Source organism: Micromys minutus (genome assembly GCF_963924665.1).
Source record: "Micromys minutus genome assembly, chromosome: 33".
Classification (NCBI taxonomy): Eukaryota; Metazoa; Chordata; class Mammalia; order Rodentia; family Muridae; genus Micromys; species Micromys minutus.
In genome coordinates, this window is record NC_137968.1 from 5,351,640 (window position 1) to 5,372,326 (window position 20,687).

At 39.4% G+C, this 20,687-nt stretch overlaps 1 protein-coding gene across 15 annotated transcripts in view; it reads left to right on the forward strand.

Moving 5' to 3' along the window:
• The window catches only part of RIMS2 (regulating synaptic membrane exocytosis 2), a gene marked incomplete at both ends in the record, with an annotated part of 425,123 nt that overhangs the window by 85,935 nt on the left and 318,501 nt on the right, over positions 1–20,687 (forward strand). For all 15 annotated transcript variants that reach the window (XM_080909305.1, XM_080909325.1, XM_080909329.1 and 12 more), the window contains one exon: positions 7,917–8,224. In XM_080909305.1, coding sequence (XP_080765431.1) covers positions 7,917–8,224 — 308 coding nt within the window. The remainder of the gene's footprint in view (positions 1–7,916; positions 8,225–20,687) is intronic.

A 20,687-nucleotide genomic window follows, 5' to 3' on the forward strand; every position in this document is an offset into this window, starting at 1 on the left:
CCTCCATTGAGCTCTGACTCTGCCCATTCACTCCCTAGCTCCACGCACTGGGAATGGTTATTTACTTTTTAAACTTGAGGCTGAGTCTTGCTAGTGTACGTAGTCCAGGGCGATAGGGGACTCATTGTAACCCCACTATCTTTGAATTTATGATTTGCCTGCCGTTAACATTTGGTTCTGTGACGCCTCTGTGGACTTGAACTTGAGGTGAATCACAGTGTAAATACACTGAAGCTTAGATATGATACTGTGCCCTTTAATTTTGTGCAGGGATCTGCACAATAGCTTACCTTTCTCATAATAGCACATCTCCCCCCTCTGGGGACAGCCGCACTATTGGAGTAGCTCAGATGACCACATGTTACTTGTGAACTTACCATCTTTAGCAGCTCAGCAGCGCGAGGCACACTTGGCAGAAGCGGACTCAAAGCTCATGGCGCCGAGCATTAGTTGGTAGGAGCCTTTGGAGGACTTCCTAAAGGGTTAAAGACTAGCATTAGCAGTCAGAGAAGGAAGGAAGCTTCCTGTGTTGAGGTCGTCTCTATGTCTCTCTTCCCTGAGTGTGTTCTAGTGACTTCGATACCACCTTAGCCCCTTAGCATTTCAGTTGCTTCCTCTAGCGGGCACTTCCGCTTTGGTAAGGCAACATCTTCCCACAGCTGTTAGTCTCCACATAATTATGTCTACGCCCTTCTTGATTTGCAATATGTTCTTTTTAGAAATTCTCACGTTCTGTACTTCATTTTCAGTAAAGATTTCTGGGAGAAGATACTTTGTATATTGAGAAACCTTATCTCCCCAAAATTTGAGATCATATATATATTTTTTTTGTTCAAATGACCTACGTTTGTATAATTTATTCCCGACAACTTATAAGTGCTCCTAAATTATGGAAATCTGTCAACTGGTAGTATATTTGTATCTTTGAATTGTTCATAAGCAGTGGGAAACAGTTCTAAGTAATACCACATTTAGTAATATAGGATAGTGGTACGATTTCAGGTCATTTGACCTGTGTATTAGTCAGGGTTTTCTAGAGGAACAAAAACCTTACAGGATGAATAAACCCCATATATATACGTGTTTATTAGAATGGCCTACAGGTTGTGTGGTCCAGCTAACGCAGCGACAAGCGACAGAAGACTTAAGAATGCAGTAGCTGTTTAATCCAACGGCTGTGTCAGCTGGCCTTTGGTATTTGCTGGAATCCTAATGAAGTAGACTCTAATGTCAGTGAGGGAATGAGGTTGACAGTGACAGCCAGAGCAAGCAGCCAAAGAGACGGAACGTTCTTCCTGCATGTCCTTTATATAGTCGGCCAGCAGAAGGTGTGACCCAGAGTAAAGGTGGATCTTCCCACCTCAAAGATACCTTTTCACTTCAAAGGATTTAATTAAGAAAAAAACAAAACAAAACCCTTACACCTCTGCTCAGCCTTTTGAGTTTTAGTTAACCCCAGACGTAATCAAATTGACAACCAAGAATAATGATCACAGCCTGATTATTTGTTTCTCTAACGTTACTGTATCTTTAGCAGAAGTTTTATCTACTCTCACTGCCAGCTTGGGGAGAGTCAGGCAATGGACAGTGTAGCCCGCAGGCCATGAATGGGATTTCAGTGACCGAACGAAGTGCAGTACCACCCCCTAGTGGTGCAGAATTACAACTGCACAAAAACTCAATGTTCTCTGGGAAGATAAGCCTGTCATTTTGTTTTGACATTTCACTTCTCTTTTAAAATTTTTTAGGGAATTGAAATTAATAATTCAAAATAATAAGTTAATTTGGAATTGAAATTTAAATATTTTAATGTGATATATTTATTTTTAAGTCAGCAATGACCCATTTTGATAATAATTGACACAGAATTAAATACTTAATGACAATTTTGCTTTGAGAATCACTAACCTATTTTCCCCCTAAAATCTCATTTAAACAAAACATTAATAAAGAGAATAAAATTGGAAAAAAAATCAACAGTACAAAATATGTACACCTGAGCTGAGATTGTCCTCTGTGTAGAGTGTATGCTTAGAATGTGCAAGAGATCCAGTTCCCAGACCCTCTTCCCTTGAGTATTAATTAGGTCCTTTGGACGAAAGTGAATGTACTCTGTACTCTTGCATTTGTTTGTGTGTGCAGACACACAGACACACAGACACAGACACAGATATACAGACACACAGACACAGACACAGACACACAGACACAGACAGAAACACAGACACAGATACACAGACACAGACAGAAACACAGACACAGACAGAAACACAGACACAGACACACAGACACAGACAGAAACACAGACACAGACACACAGACACAGACAGAAACACAGACACAGATACACAGACACACAGACACAGACACAGATACACAGACACAGACAGAAACACAGACACAGACAGAAACACAGACACAGACACACAGACACAGACAGAAACACAGACATAGACACACAGACACAGACACACAGACACAAACACACAGACACACTCACAGACACAGACACACTCACAGACACAGACACAGACACACAGACACAGACACACAGACACACAGACACAGACAGAAACACAGACACAGACAGAAACACAGACACACAGACACAGACACACAGACACAGACACACAGACACAGACAGAAACACAGACACAGACAGAAACACAGACACAGACACACAGACACAGACAGAAACACAGACACAGACACACAGACACAGACAGAAACACAGACACACAGACACAGAGGCTTGAATGTTTTTTTAAATGTATCTTATACATATACATATGGTCATATCATATAAGCCCCTGTCTTTTTTTTTTTTTTTTTTCAGTTTCCTCTCTGGCTTCTTCAGTGACTTTTCAAGTGTTTGTATAGTTTCTCTAGGTGTATGTCCTATTTCATTTCTAGTTTTATCCCACTAAATTCTGCTCAGATACAAGAAATGATTTTTTTTTTAGAAAAGATTTAAGCCTTTCTTTATGGCCTAAGATGTAGGTTTTTAAATATATATATATATATATATATATATATATATATATATATATATATATATATAATGTTTTTTATTTTGGAGAGTATATATTGTCCAGCTTATATTAATATTTTCTAGGTATACAGACAAGAAAATTAACCAAACCAAACCCTTGCCCCTCTGCCCTTGTGTGTTTGTGTGTGGATGTGAACTGGGGAGGGCAGAGAATGCCGACAGAGGTAAGGCCAGCTGTGCCCGGGAGATGGTCGCTTACTCGTGTAAATAGTGTATGCAGTTTGGCATTGACACATGCTCTACGTTACGTAAATGACGGAAGTAATGAAGCGCTGCCTTATAATTCACGTCTGAGAGCTGTTGATGTAAGGAACGGAACAACCAGGTAGGCCTGGATGGCTTTCTTCATGCACGGAAGGGAATCAGATGAGTAGCAGAGAAACAAGTTTTGGCGAGTTACTTTTAAAAGCACACCAGTAGCCAACAGAGAATGCAGCGTCTCATCTTTAGAAATGCCCACGTTTAACCCTTTGGTTTTGCAATCTCGTAGACACTTACCAAAGATCCCGTTAGCCTGCTTTACCTTACGTATGTGGCTGAAGCCTGAAATGGCACGTATGTTCATGGGAACATACGTGGTCTTGCTACTTCTCAGCGGCGACAGATGACACACACATTGACTCTTTGAGCTGTATGCCAGCAGCCTCTCACGAGGATGATAATGGCCTGAAAGCCTTCGTCCTGAGGCCACCCTAGCGGAACTGAGGGACTAAGATAGGTATTTGCCCAGATAGCTCTAATTCCGTCCATCACGGGATGCAGATACCCGATAATGGGATTTGGGATGCTGGAGCCTCTCTGGAGTCTCCAGGTTTGCCGGTACCCACTGTGCACCGCACTCCGTAAGCAGACCGCGAGGGCACGGCGCACCCGCTGTGAGCGGTCCTTTCCTAGCGCTTGCAGCTGAACTATGAACAACGTTTGTAGTCATTTCCTTGCTCATTCTCTCTCCTCCTAGTCTTCAAAAGTCACAGTGAAATTTCTGCCCATTGAGCTTATCCATCAGCTTCCTGAACAGTGCCCGGCATGTATCAGCTATTTAGTAAGGTTGTCTGAATTTATATAAAAAAAACGAATTAGTTTAAATAGTTATGTTTTCACTTGTACATAAATTGGAATTTTATGCTCTGAATTAATTTTTATGGTAAATTACATCTTCCTTCAGGTTTGTTTATGAATACTGAATCTGGTATCATTATTTTAGGAGAGCAAATATTGTGCTGACATCTGGCTTCTAGAAAAAGCTATTTTATAATGTTTTCTAGTTTGTGTAGTCTAAATATGCCTGTGATTTCAGGCCAACCCACATTACTTCATGGAGTTCATAGTGACTTGCTGAATGGTGCTCAGATTGTTTCATACCCCAGTGAAATATTACTCCACTAATACATTTCTAATAGAACACATACTTTAAAAAGATTAGAAATTCTTTAATGCCATGCTATCAACTAAAATAATAAATTAAAAACAATTTTTTTTTAGCTCAATGTAGTAGTAGTTACTCTATGTGAAGTCCAAACTAGTGTGGTGATCACTTAGGTTTGAGTTTTCATTTAGGTTCACAAACATTATTATTATTATTATTATTATTATTATTATTATTATTATTATTATTATTATTAATTTTATTATTATTTGGAGTATTTTGGTCTTCGAGCTCTATTCCCATTAGGAGCTTTAGTTCTATCGCAGTCCGAGTATAGAGTAGTTAATTTGGTGTGAGCTTCCAGTTATTCTGACTTTGTTCCTTAAAAGACGTAGTGATGTGTTGGACTCTTACAGCTTCTTTGCCTAAGTTCATGACTATACTGAAGTGGCTGATAAACCATGTAGCTTAAATCTCTCTGTCTCTGTCTCTGTCTCTCTGTCTCTGTCTCTGTCTCTGTCTCTGTCTCTGTCTCTCTCTCTCTCGCTCTCCTCCCTCCTCCTCCATCCCTCCCTCCCTCTTCCTCCTTCCTTCTCTCTCTCCTTTCCTTTTCTTTGGCAGTTACATAAATGAATACAGCATCTTGTGTTTACATTCATCATCAACTGGGCTTTCTCGCCCCTCCCTGACTACCCCACTCCCTCCCTTCCCCACTGTCCCCTCTCACTTCTAGTCCACCCCTTTCTCTCTCTCTTTCTTCTAATGCCCCCATACCCTCATGAGTTTTTAATTTTATTTTATTTTCATTTTTTGAGAAGGTTCTTATGCAGTCTAGCCTGGGTTCAAATTCTGTATATAGCCAAGGCTCGCCTTGGCTCTGACCCTCAGTCCTCCGTCTCCTAAATGCTGGGATTCTAGGATGAACTAACACTCAGCTTTAGGTTACTTTTTAAACTAAGTTGCTTTTGGAGTTTTCTACATTAAGGACACTTTCCATCTGTCTCCATTAAACTTCACTGGGATTATGATGCTGTTGAATATACATTAGTTCTGGATATTTTTTTGCAGAGGTTAATGTAGGATGCTATCTTTTAATGGCTGTGACTTATTCCAAATACAGTTAAATTTCAGAGTCTTTAACAGCTTACCATTCCAGCAGGGCTAGTAATTTGTTAAAACGAAAAGGTTGAAATGCAGGTTTTATTTGTTGGTACGGAGAGTTTAGTTCAGTGAAAGGGAATTTACTGGCAGGTACCTTGGTTTGGTTCCCAGCAAGTTTCTCATGTATTTAAAGTACTTTCCACTTACAGAGGCCTTGTAGGTGCTTGACCCGTCCCAGATCATGTCAGAAGTGCCCATCTCTTGGTTATCATTTGATTTTCAAATTGATTGATGCATTTGAACATATTTATGTTCATATCAATAATAGGAAATGCAATTTGAACTGAGTTTGTTTATAAAAATTGAGGTTACAGTATTTTTGTTAAGAATTTTTATTTAAAAATATAATTGGCACATATTGACATTATTGATGAGTAACCTATTTGGAAATTGATGAAAGATATATCTTGGTTTTATAGAATCACATGCCTTACGTTTTCTTCAGGATTATTTCAAATGACTTTAAGCTAATAAGCATGTAGGTCTTAGTAGCCTATGGTTTACATGTTCTTATTATGCTAGTAGAAGATAGAGCCTTTGTTTCCATCAAAATAGTAAATTTAGTACTGAATAAAAGGATGTATTTCATATGCAATAAAAGGACAAAATCATAATCATAATCATAGTGAACAGACTATACATTTATACAAATAATACAACCTGGCTAAATAGAACAGTAAGCAAATCATTTAAATGACATTTTATACAAATATTCTTATTTCAGTGAAAAACACCAGGTTTGACACTATGATGGGTAAATGCATCATTATCCTATGAGCTTTTATCTGCTTTGTTGTTAACTACTCTGCAGAGAGGCCTTTCTTTCACTATAATTATCTATGTTGTTGTAAGGTATTTAATTATAAAAATATGATCAGTACTCATTTGAAATATGATTACCTTGCATTCCATGAACTGATTTATTTATTCTTGATTTTTTGAAGAACTAAAAGAGGATTTTTGAAATAGGAAGACATTTTTCTGGTCACATAGCAACAATGTCCGTAGTTTACTGGATTCTGAGGAGCGTATTTAAATTCCGATGAAGCCCAGGTTGGGCGAGGGCAGTGTTGCCTGATGTGCACAGCTGACAGTTCAGTCATGGGAAAGTTTTCAAGAATATCTTAGAGATAGTTGTTAATATTACTATTATTTAATAGCAAAGATGGTTCAATTTGTTGGATTTTCTCCACAATAAACATCATGTCTTGTATTTTTGTGGAAATACTATTGTTGTATCAGGTACTTTGACTATATTTACTCCTCTCTGCTCCCTGGTTTCTCTGACTCCCCTTAGTACCCTGTCTGTCTGTCTGTCTGTCTGTCTACCTTTAATCCTTCAGTCCTCTGTCTGCTTATCTACCATGTACCTCTTACCCTGTTTCCCCCCTGCCCATTCTTTCACGCCTCTCCAGTGCATTGGTGTCTGTTCCTCCCCTCCCCCACCCCAAACACAGAGCCAGCGTTTGAGAGAGTTTTCTTCTGCGTCTGGCCTGTTTCCCAACATAGAGAACTCCCACTGCGTTTGTTCTCTGTGCACATCATGATTGTTCTTTAGTGGTGAATAAAATTGTTTGTATATTTACCACATATACTTATGTAGTCATCTCCCGATGGGTGTCTTGGTTCAATATATTTCTTAGCTAATGTGAATAATGTAAAAATTAGTGTAAATGTGAAGGTAAAAGAGTCAAATATATCATTACAAAAACGATCAATTAATAAGTTTTAGTGAAATTAGTAGTGTTCTTAGCTTCTTTTTTTTTAGTCATTAGAGCTACTTAAAAGAAATAAAACTTATTAAAAAGAATATAATATAGTTGATGGTAAACAATTTTGACCTAATATTAACAGTTAATTTATTAGAAATATATTATATAAAAACTATTTTATGAATTATTTCTATTTTAATAACAATAAAAGAAAGTATTATTATTTTATCTCTATCCTTAGTTAGGTTCAGTACGTTGCTGAAGGTTTTACTTTCCTATTTTAGGGATACATTTGAGATTGACTATCTCCCAAATTCACTTTTTGTTTACTATGTCATACTTTTAACTAAATAAAAATAATTACAGAATATAAACAAGAAAACTAACATTTTTGATACAGGTGTTTTTATCAGTGTAATTTCATTATAATCACCCTTTAAAAATTAAAGGATGAATTACATAATTCATAGCAGTAATTAATCCTGATTTTATTTTAACTAAGAAGTATAACCATGTGATTTTTTGTTTGCTTGAATTTTCTCTTCTTTTATTTGCCTTTCATTTTTCACTATGCATTAATTTCACTAATTTCTTTCTTTCTTTTCTTTTTTGTCGTTGTGTGCAGGTGATGTGGGTGTGTAATTTGTGCCGAAAACAACAAGAAATCCTCACTAAATCAGGCGCATGGTTTTATAATAGTGGGTCTAATACACTGCAGCAACCCGATCAAAAGGTTCTTCGAGGGCTTCGAAATGAGGAAGCCCCCCAGGAGAAGAAAGCAAAGCTTCATGCACAGACCCAGTTCCAGGGACCCTCGGAGGACTTCTCAGTACCTGCCGTTGAGAAGGGCCGAGCTTATGGGCTCACAAGACAGGATTCTATTAAAAATGGATCAGGAGGGAAGCACCAGGCTGGTGACATGCCTTCAGACAGGTAAGCATTCTGTTTCCTCTCTAGGTACAGTTGTTCATTGTTTATACCTGTTTCTCGCCATCGACACTTTTGTGGGTCCTGTGTGGCGTAAGCTTCACCTGCTGAGCTTCCGTGTAACCCAAACATAAGTGCTTTACATGATGTTCAGGATTTGAGACATGACTGGCTTAAATTATTTATGTTTGATACAGGCACGATTATAAAATCGATTTCCCAGACTGAAGAAATGAATTTAAATAGGGCTGTTTCTGTTGCTGTTGTAAATTACGGTCTTCCTACCGAGTGTATCCAATTTCTACTGTAGTCGTTCTTGAGTAAAGGCAGCGGCTATTTCTTGTGTGTTGTAGGCATGTATATATTTTCTTTGGTGAACAGTATGTACCTTTATTTTTTACACTTTGCATTAATTCGTGAAAGTGTTTTGTATTTCTTTTTAAGCTATATGCATTGTAAGTTTTCTTTTGGAATTTTTAAAAATATAATTTGATTAAGTATAGGATCTTGTACAGGGTTTCACAATGTAGCTTTGGCTGGCCTGGATTTTACGATGTAATCATGGCTGGCTCTAGACTCTTTACTCCCCTAGTCCAGGTATTTGCTATCGTGTTATTCTTACCTACCTTGTGATGAACACACTTTTTATTTTGACGATGTCTAATTTGCAATTGATGAGTATTTCCTAAGAAAAATCATTGATTCTAACAAAATCGTTTCCCACCCGATAGTCAAAATATTGTCCTCTTTTTTTTTCTTCTTTTAAACATTAACATTTTTTGATATTTTATTTATTTACATTCAAGTGTTATTCCCTTTCCCCATTTTCCTTCTGGAAACCTCCTATTCTAACTTCCTCACCCATGCTTTTATGAGGGTACTCCCCGACCCACCCACTCCGGCCTCCCCACTCTGACATTTCCCTGTCTGGGGCATCTAGTCTTCCCAGGTCCAAGGGCCTCTCCTCCCACTGATGCCCAACAAGGCCATCCTCTGCTGCATATGTGACTGAAGCCATGGGTCCCTCCATGTGTGCTCTTTGGTTGGTGGTTTAGTCCCTGGGAGCTCTGGGTGGGGGTCTGGTTGGTTGATATTGTTGTTCTTCCTTTGGGTTGCAAACCCTTCAGTTATTTCAGTCTGTTCCCTAATTCCTCCATTGGGGACCCCTGTTCTCAGTCCAGTGGTTGGCTGTGAACATCCACCTCTGTATTTCTCAGGCTCTGGCAGAGCCTCTCAGGAGTCGGCTATATCAGGCTCCTGTCAGCACGCACTTCTTGGCATCTGCAATAGTGTCTGGGTTTGGTGATTGTATATGGGATGGATCCCCAGGTGGGACAATCTCTGGATGGCCTTTCCTTCAGTCTCTGTTCCACACTTTGTCCCGAATTTCCTCCCTTGAGTATTTTGTTTTCCCTTCTATGAAGGACTGAAGCATCTACACTTTGGTCTTCTTTCTTTCTGAGCTTCATGTGGTCTGCGTATCTTGGGTAATCTGAGCTTTTGGGCTAGTATCCACGAATCAGCGAGTGCACACCATGTGTGTTCTTTTGTGGCTGGGTTACCTCACTCAGGATGAAATTTTCTAGATCCACCCATTTGTCTAAGAATTTCATGAAGTCATTTTTTTAATAGCTGAGTAGTACTCTATTGTGTAAATGTACCACGTTTTTCTGTATCCATTCCTCTGTTGAAGGACGTCTGGGTTCTTTCCAGCTTCTGGCTGTTATAAATAGGGCTGCTATGAACTTAATGGAGCCTGTGTCCATCTTATATGTTTGAGCGTCTTTTGGGTATTTGTCCAGGAGTGGAATAGCGATGTCCAATTTTCTGAGAAACCACCAGTCTGATTTCCAGAGTAGTTGTACCAACTTGCAGGTCCACTAACAGTGGAGGAGTGTTCCTCTTTCTCCACATCCTGACCAGCATCTGCTGTCATCTGAGGTTTTGATCTTAGTCATTCTGACTGGTGTAAGATGGAATTTCAGGGTTGTTTTGATTTGCATTTTTCTAATGACTAAAGATGGTGAACATTTCTTTAGGTGCTTCTCAACCATGCGCCATTCCTCAGTTGAGAATTCTCTGTTTAGTTCTGTACCCCATTTTTTAAAAAATAGAGTTATTTGATTCTCTAGAGTCTAACTTCTTGAATTCTTTGTATATATTGGATATTAACCTTGTATCAGATGTTGGATTGGCAAAGATCTTTTCTAACCTGTCGGTTGCCATTTTGTCCTTTTGACAGTGTCCTTTGCCTTATAAAAGCTTTGCAATTTTTTGAGGTCCTGTTTGTTGATTCTTGATCTTAGCGCATAAGCCATTGATGTTGTGTTCAGGAAAAATTTCCCCTGTGCCTATGTATTCTAAACTCTTCCCCACTTTCTCTTCTATTAGTTGGAGTGTATCTGGTTTTATGTGGAGGTCCTTGATTCACTTGGACTTGAGCTTTGTACAAGGAGATTAGTATGAGTTGGTATATATCCTTCTATATGCTGACCGCCATTTGGACCAGCACCATTTGTTAAAAATGCTGTCTTTTTTACACTGGATGGTGTTAACTCCTTTGTCAAAGATCAAGTGACCATAGGTGTGTGGGTTCATTTCTGGGTCTTCAATTCTCTTCCATTGATCTACCTGCCTGTCTCTGTACCAATCCCATACAGTTTTTATTACTATTGCTCTGTAATGCCAAGGGTGGTGATTTTCCCGGATGTCCATATTTTGTTGAGAATAGTTTTCACTATTCTGTTTTTTATTATTCCAAATGAATTTGCAAATGCACAGTGTTTTTAGATTAATTTTACTCATCATGATGTATAATAGAGCTCTGTGATAATCATATATCAATTGTACATATTAATAGATATTGGAGTGATGTGTACAGGTATGCAAACAGCATGCATTCTGTTCTCATTTGTACTTTTGCAAGGTTCCTGATGAGAAAGAATTCTTCTGTCAGGGAACATGGTAATGAATTGTTTTTCTCCCCTTCTCTCTGTCTTGAGAATCTCCCATCTTCCATGCCTGAGGGCGCGGTTATAATATATTTGGGGTAGAGGCAATTGATTTGAATCTAGCTATTGTTCATTGATCTGCCTGTTCCTATATACTTTGCTAGGGGGTAGGTCTAAGTTTTCTAATTGCTTGTTTTTTATACAGTGTTTTTCTTTCTGCAATATCTAGTCTTTCTTAACCACAACGACCCAAATATTTGCCCTTTTAATGTTGCCTCAAAACTACTGTAAGCTTATTTAATTTCTCCGGCTTTTCTTCTTTCCTCCCCAGCTCTGTGCTCTGGAATAGTATATCTTTGGGCTTGTTCTTTGTTCAGATTTATCTCGATCTTAATTTCCTTTTTGGGTATGTTTTAAAATCGTCTACTGTATTTTTCCAGTCCTAAGGTTTCTGTTTGATTTTAAGTATTGTCTATATTTCTGTTTTTGTGTTAGAGTTTTGAATTAGTTCTTTGTGTTCTGTAAGCTCTTGGTTTCTCTCCGACAGCCATCAGCACTTCATTCAAGGGCTCACTTGATCTCAGGATCTCTGGTCTTGTTTTGACTGTCAGTTGATCTCAACTAAAAAGCTCTTGGTGTCTGTTGGTGTTTGAGCTCATTCATATATTGAAGAATTAGGCACTTTCAGTTCTGCAGGTTTTGTGTCTGTCTTTGCAAAAATTCTAAGCAGGCTTTTTACTTCTTGATTTGTAGCATTTGACATCATCCTAAGTCCAGATTTGTCAGGAGCCTCTGGAAAGTGTGGGCTTTTTCATCTGGACAAGTGTAAGCGCAATCTGCTAGTGTCAGACTTGGTGGCCAAAGGAATAACTTTTATGAACACCGATACTGTTTTAGCACAAGACAGTGATTCAAGTCCAGTTTTTTTTTTCTTTCAAATCAACAGTTGGTAATTTCAGTATGAGCTGGGGACACCTGAAACGTTGTCCCTTCAGGCCGCTTTCTGGATCTGGGGTAGGCGCAGAGATCCTGTCTATAGTTGGGACGTTGTGGTTGAATGCTGCCTGACTGGACTAACCTGTTACAGAGGGGCATTCTTCAGCCTCCTGACTTGTCAGTTCACGCTTGCTTCCATTTCGGTCTCCCCCCCCCCCCCCGCCCCTGCTGTCCTAATTGGACTCCTGTGAAGAAAGGAGTGGGCGCCAATATCACAATGCTTTATCTCAATTCGAATCCAAAGCCCATGAAGACCAGCTTCACTGAGGTTGGACCTTGCCTGCAGTACTACAAGCTGCCTGCTGTTTGAGATATTCTCATGACCCACACGGTATCCTAGCCCAGGATCCCAGCTGCTGGCTGGTGGTGTAGGAATTGGATCTGACGGATTAGGGCTTAGTGTATTGCTCTGTCACTGACAGTGTTAGAGGGACTTCAGTCTTGGGTACTGGCCTGGTGTTGGAGGCCTCAGGATCTCGCCAGGGGTAGGTTTTGCCAGCCTAGTCCAGGAAACTGCCTTGTGCTTCTCTGATTTTCCAGTGGAGGGAGTCTTGTTTCACATTGTGCTGCTCAGGGTTGGAGCAGTGTTCACCTGGTAATACGGTTTCAGAGACTCTTTGGGCATGGATAATGGGGCTGTGCCTGGAACTGGATTTCACCATAGTCCCCTCGGTGCAGACTTTCCAGCCCAAGACCTGGCATTAATTTCTTATTTCTCCTTGGAGTTGGGGAGGAGGTGTATGACTAACATTCTCCCCTACAGTGGTTTGAATAAGAGTGGCTCCCATAAGCTCACGTATTCGGGTGCGACTTGAGAAGAAATAGGAGGTGTGGTCTATGGAGAAAGTGTGCCACTGCGGGTTGGATTTGAGGTTCAAAAGTCCATATTGTCAGGCCTAGTATCTTTTCTCTCTTCCTGTTCCTGCACATCCCAATGTAGAACTCTCACCGGCTTCTCAGCACCAAGTCAGCCTGTATTTCACCGTCCTTCCCACCACGATGGTAATGGATTAAACTCTTAAACTAGCGGTTCTCAGCCTTCCTTTGAAATGGTTACCCCCAACCAGACTTTTGTTTGTTGTTGTTGCTACATCATAACTGTCACTTTGCTACTGTTATGAATCATAGTGTCAATAACTGTGTTTTCTGGTGGCTTTAGGTGCCCACTGTGAACGGGGCATTTGACCCTCAGCTTGAGAACCATTTCCTTAAACTATACGCAAGCCCTAACGAAACGCTTTCTTTTATATGAGTTGCTGTGGTTACGGTGCCTCATCAGAACGGGCGAACACCGCTATGTCCCTTTGGTGGCATCTACGAAGATCGTTCGATGTGTGAGTAGCTGTTAACATTGAGCAACACTTGGTCTGAGACACAACCTTTGGATGTTGGTGCCACCTAGTTCCCTCTCTTGCTGGTTTCACTGAAATTTTATTTGGCACCAAAATGTTTATGACATACTATAAAGCTAGATAAAGTAATTTTTCTTCATAATCAGACTTTCAACAATAGTGCTCTTAACATATTCAGAGATGTATTTATAAAGTGCTGACACTGTGCCTAGAGCAAACTAGTTGCATTTAATATTTGCCAAATGGAATATATGTGGTTTAAGGCATATGTATCTTGTATCTATGCGCTTTCTGAAGAAACTCTGGCATAGTGCTCACAAATCTTATTTAAACTGCTTAGCATAAATAATGTAGGGAGAAAACAGTGCAAACATAAGAGAATCAAATAAAAAAGATACACTTTTCTACAGTTTTAATTTAATTTGATTTTTTACATTTAGCTTTGAGATAAACTCTGATGATTGCCTTGTGAGAAAGATGAATCTTAACAATATGGAAACAAACACACCTTATAGACTTGTGCCTGGATACTTCTTCCTTTTCCTTCTAGATTACCTAAAGAAACAAAAGGGCACTTGTCCTGGTTTCATTTCATGTTGCTGTGGTAAAAGTCCTCGACAAAAGCCACACAGGGGGAACGTTCATTTCAGCTTCCAGCTTGAGGGTGTGCCCACCACCACACACAGTGATCTGTGAGGCTGGACCCAGTACATCCACAGCCACGGCACAGAGAGCTCTGAATTCTGCACCCAGTTTACATTCTCTTTGTCATAATATTCAGGATATCAGTCTAGGGAAGGGTAGGATATGGTCTACAGCAGACAGGGCTTTCCATCTCAACCTATTTATGGTAATCCCCAAGAAATACATACAGAGGCCTGACTCCTCAGCAACTCTATGTCTTGTCAAGTAGATACCATCTTGATAATTGGGATTAACCATAACAAGAATGGCAGTGGCTATGTGTTTGGTCTTAGTTTTGTTGAATTGTAGTTATTCAGTAAATAGTCTATATGATGAATGAGTGAAAACTCTCATAGTGCCCCTCATGTTACTGATGCTCTCTCTGCCTGGTTGTTCACTGACAATAAACTCAGCAGACTTGACGATGATTGGCATGTGCTTATATAGCCAGTGCCATGTGACTTGTTTATATGTGAGACTGTGATATGAATTCTGAATGGCAACTGTATCCACTGACAGACCTGCAACAGTACCCAAGGCTTAGGGACCACAGTGGAGGAGTGCGTGGGAGGATTGTCAGAGCTACAGGAACGGGACGTTTGCTGTGAGAGTCCATCTCCTAGAAATGTCAGTGTGTCAGTGTGTGTGTGTGTGTGTGTGTGTGTGTGTGTGTGTGTGTGAATGTGTGTGGCATATGTGTGAGTATGTGTGTAAGTGTGTGTGTGTGTGTGTGTGAGGCATATGTGTGAGTGTGTGTGTGCATGTGTGTGTGGCATATGTGTGAGTGTGTGTGTGTGTGCACGTGTGTGTGGCATATGTGTGAGTGAGTGTGTGTGTGTGTGTGTGTGTGTGTGTGTGTGTGTGTAGTTCTATGCCCATGAAGTCTCATCAAAATATCTGGCTAAACAAGACCTGAACAAAGACAAGGGTGACACCAGCACTAACTTGAATAGAGAAAGTCTCCTGGAACCTCAACACTAGTTAATGAACTATGGCAGCTAAGGAATTCTTTTTTTTTTTTTTTTTTTGTTTTTTGTTTTTTTCATGAAGCTACATGAATATAATTTTGTCAGTACTTGATTTTTTTTTAAAGGTTTGACAGTATACATTGAAATCTTACTAGTTACAACGAGTATAAAGTACATATGAAACAAAATGTAACATTAAAATAGTCAAAGTTTTCTTGCTGTGTAAAGATTAAACATAATGTTTTTTAAATACCAAGAATTGCCACAAGGCTATATTCTTAGCTCTTGAATTATTAATGATTTAAGGTCTAGGTGTACCCCACTCTGAGATGGTGCTATACATTTATTTTTTTTATGAAGGACTGAGGCTTCCACTTCTTGGCCTTTCTTTTTCTTTTCTTTTCTTTTCTTTCTTTCTTTCTTTCTTTTCTTTTTTTTTTTTTTGAGCTTCATATGTTTTGTGAGTTGTTTCTTGGGTGTTCTGAGCTTTTTGGGGTTAGTATCCAATTATCAGTGACTGCATATTATGTCTGTTCTTTTGTGACTGGCTTCCCTCAATCAGGATGATGTTCTCTAGATCCATCCATTTGCCTAGGAATTTCATAAAGTCACTGTTTCTCATACCTGAGAATTTACTTCATTTGTAATATGCCACAATTTTTGTATCCATTCATCTACTGAAGGACAGCTGGGTTCTTTCCAGCTTCTGGCTATTATAAATAAGGCTGCTATGAACATTGTGGAGCATGTATCTTTATTATATGTTGGAGCATCTCTGGGGTATATGCCCAGAAGTGGAATAACTGGGTCTTCAGGTAGGACTATGTCAAATTTTCTGAGGCGCCGCCAGACTGATTTTCAGAGTGGTTGTACCAGCTTACAACCCCACCAACAATGGAAGAGTGTTCCTCTTTCTCCACATCCTTGCCAGCATCTGCTGTCATCTGAGTTTTGGATCTTAGCCATTCTAACTGGTGTGAGGTAGAATCTCAGGGTTGTTTTGATTTGCATTTTCCTGATGACTAGGAATGTTGAGCACTTCCTTAGATGCTTCTCAGCCATTCGATATTCCTCAGTTGAGAATTCTTTGTTTCAGCTAAGGAATTCTAAGGGCAGAAGAAACACTTTTCCCCAGGGATAGCCCTCAAACTGACTATACACTACCAAGTGGTCAATCCTGAAATCACATACATAAGTAGTTTTATATGGACTGAGTAGGTAGTATTTTTATACTTAGGTATATATATGTACATATATATACACACACACAAACACACACACCCTGCACTCACACATACACACACACATACACTGCACTCACACACGCACACACACACAGAAAGAAAGGCCATGAGTTTGAAAGAGAGTAAGTGTGTAGATGGAAAGGGTTGAAGGTAGGGAAAGGATGATGATGTAACTATATTTTAATTTTAAAAATAAAAATGATGTATAATAAATTAGAGTAATCAATGTGATAAATAGAAGTTTTCATGCACATGTAGGGGTTGGAAGTAGATGTCAGATGTCTTCTTCAGTTGCTGTCTGTCTTCCTTTCTGAGACGGAAGCTGGTGCCTGGGATGGCCTGGGATGGCCTGGGATGGCCTGGGATGGCCTGGGATGTCCTGGGATGGCCTGGGATGGCCTGGGATGTCCTGGGATGTCCTGGGATGGCCTGGGATGTCCTGGGATGGCCTGGGATGGCCAGTGCGCTCTGGGGTCCACCTGTTCCTGCTGTCTCAGAGCTGTGGCTACAAGTCACACCCGAGTGCTTGTGTGGAAGGCACTCTGCCGGTCATCTCCCCAACTCCAACATAAGTATTTTAAATGCTGTGTATGTGTTCATTGGGTTTTATGTGTGCCCGTATATATATGTGTTTATAAACATCTAAACCCTGATTCCTATGCTCAGTAGAATTAAGTTATTTCAAATTTCATTCACCTACCTGACCCACAGAGATAAGTCAAACATGTGCCAGATTGCTCGGGACTTTCTTAGGTTACTCTGGCCTTCTGCACAGGCTGGTATTTGTTCTGTGTCTTAACTGTTTTAACAAGGAGTACATTAGAATGAACTGCTGTGAGCTTGAAAAGTCTCCACAATGCTTGTTTCTGCCACGATTTTATCCTGAGTAGGATGTGTGTGCAGCGAACACAGTTCCCAGCTAAAGCGTAGTCAAACCACTGCTTTCCCTGACTTTTAACACACAGTGACATTTTCCTTCTAAGGGCAGTTATATTTCCTTCTAGGGGTATACATATATTTTAATTTACCCCTTATCCTGCCTAGTTCTTTAAAACTATTTATGTTCTTAGAAGATTTATTTGTTTTAGTTGTATGAGTACACCGTTGCTATCTTGAGACACACCAGAAGAGGGCATCAGATTCAATTACAGTTGGTTGTGAGTCACCACGTGGTTGCTGGGAATTGAACTCAGGACCTCTGGAAGAACCCTAACCACTGAGCCATCTCTTCGACTCAAAACTGATTTTTACACTCCAAGGGTTGTTTTGTTTTATTTGTTTTGTTTTCTGTCCATGCAAATACTGGATGAATGGCTTTTACTACCAAGATATTGAAATTTCCTTCTATAAAGTAAGAGAAGACTTAATCAAAATAAACAAATTTAATGATGCAAATCTTGTGTGTTTTGTTTATACCTGCATTCCTAGCATCTTGCACAGAAGCTGGTATTAGCACTTCTTCAGTATTTCCCAAGAGCCCTCGCTGTGAAAATACAGTGCATGCCTGTGATAACACATAGTCCCATGTAGACGTGGTACTTGCATTGAGATACAGGAGAACAATACACTCTACTGTTTGAAAGCCAGGAAACAGCCTTGGCACTTGATTCCACCGTGGACATACATCAAAGCACTTTGGGAATGGCTGTCGGCGTGGAGTATAAAAACTGCATGTCACAATTGTCCTGCCAGTGGCCATAAAAGTCACCTACCCAAAAAGGGGTTTATGTTTCAGAGGTGAGAGTTCAAGTCCCCCACTTACTTATACATCATACTGTGTTAGTTTTGCTTTTCCAGTACTAAGTGTACGCTAATTTTGACATTTTTAAAAAGTTGTTCATGTTTTTCAGAGGTTGGATAAAATTGGAGTAATATACAATATTTTTAATAAAATACAATAAAATACACATATTTTTTTAATAAAAATGAATATTTGTGTGTAGGTCTAGACAATAAATAAAAATGTTATCAGTGAGAATTGAAAGTTACTTCTTTCAAAACGACTTAGTGTTATTGCTGTTGGAATAACTGCTAGAGCGATGGCTCATGGCTGACATCATCTGCCGCCTCCTCAGATGATTTGGACCCAGCAACCACATGGCAACACAGGTCACACGCATGCAGCAAAACTCCATTTGTAAAACAACTCCACTATGATGACTTTGGAACGTTTTAAAATTATGTTCTCTTAATTGTTTAACTTCTTTACATCAGTTCCTCAGTCTTAAGACCTCTGTAGATGAAGTCTGTGTGGGTGGGCGCAGGTACAAGATAAGGCAGGGTCTGTGACTAGACAATAGCACAGCAGGTGGGTGCAGAGCTTTTGAGAGGTGGGAGAGACAGGAGAGAAGGGAGAAGAACCAGGGTGGAGGAGGAGGAGAAGGGTGACCCAGATCTGTGAGGCTTTAAGTAGCCACAGGTAGCTATGAATATCTTATAAGGGATGGATTATTACAGGATAATTTGTCTTGTCTTGGTGAGCAGTTTATGTCAATATGAATATCTGTTGGCCCCGAGTTTATTGTGTGGACATTTTGTGGGGTGAGGATTTACTGGTATAAATCTGACTGATAAATTACAAGCCCCTAGAGTTTCGATTTTGCTGGGTGACAGGGATTTGTGACAGCTAACTGTGAGATGGACAGTTGTTGCATGGGGCTGACGTGGCAGCGACCTATAATGGGAACTAGATGGGCCACTGCTGGGGCCAGCTACGGAAGCGAGAACACCACTGGGGCCAGAAGTAGCCAGAGGTAGCGCAGCATGGACCCATTTCTACAGTTTTGAATATTTACGGCTACAGACTTCTGGGTTGTTGGAGTATTTTCATCTGATTCAGAGCATGCTTCTCCTTCCCTGCTCTCCTCATTCTGGGTACTCCAGACTCTGTTCCCATGACCACTGACACTCTTCTGTTCTGTATATTTTTATAAATATAGTAATATATGAATATATCTATTTATCTATCCATTCATCTTTAAAGAGGTAAAATTTGATATGATTCTGTTTTTCTTTTTCACCACTTAATATGGTGATTTTTTTCTTATATTTATATAAAAAGTGCATTTTATCATAACTTTTAGTTAATTTGTCTTTATTTAGTCTTTCAGTATTAATAGTACAAATTATTTTATAGTTCAAATGATATAATAATCATGTACATGTGTACTGAATTTTGGGTAAATGTTTAGGATAAACTTAATTCCCACAAATATAATAATTCAATAAATACATAACTGTAGTTGAAAACTTTTGTAGGCATTGTCAGTTTTCTCTGTATAAAGTATATACCAGACTTTTTCTTTTTGGCCAATATTTAGTGGAATTTTGACTTCATAATTATTTAACCAATAAAATGTAATAGAACTTTTAATTTTTTACTAATCTGCTTGTCCAAATTGAGATAGCATTATACATTTTAATATTTTTATTATGATTGAGTAAAGTTAAACATTTCTGCATTTATTTCAGAACATTTTAAATTTCTTTTTATTTCTATTGAGCTGATTGTTTTTATCTTTTTTTCTACTGAATTTTTGATATTAATTACAATGTATTTTCAATAATCTCTACCTATATTTAGAAAGAACATTCTCCCCTTATTTGGAAGAAACTTTTTGTGGGATTGATTATATTTTTGGTTTTCATCTGTTAAAAAGTGATACAAACTTAGTGTTTTCAGACAACTTAAATTTATTGTCTTGCAGTTTGTGTGGGCAAAGCTAAGGTGTAGGTTAAAGAGTCCTTCTGTTCAGGATCCCAGCAGGCTGTGGTGTCCTCTGATGCTCAAGTTTTCTTCCTCTTGGTGTCAGCAGAGGTCACTGTGACTTCCCTGTGACTTCCATGGTGGCAAGATGTCAGCTGTCAGAAGCTCTGCTTCCAGATGTGTTGGCATCACAGCCTGGCAGTTCTTCAGGGCAGCAGGAGTGTCTTTCCTGCTTACGCTTCTGACTTCTGTGTCTGACGTCTAAACCATGTTAAAGGCTACCCTAATCTGATTTTTCTAGAATAGACTCTTTTGATCACCTTGTAGCCCACTGAGGGGGCAGTAATTACATCTGTAAGGTCACACCCTTTTATTATATAATGGGACCTAATCATGGCTATGGTATCCTTTTCATAGACCCTGCCCATGCTCATGGGACAGGATAGTATGACCTTCACCTCCAGGTCTCAGGAAGTGTTTGAGACTTAATTGTAAATAGTGTTCAGTGGTGCCTGTCCCCAGTTTATTGTTAGCATTTGATTTTGTTTATATTATTCTTTTCCTAGCA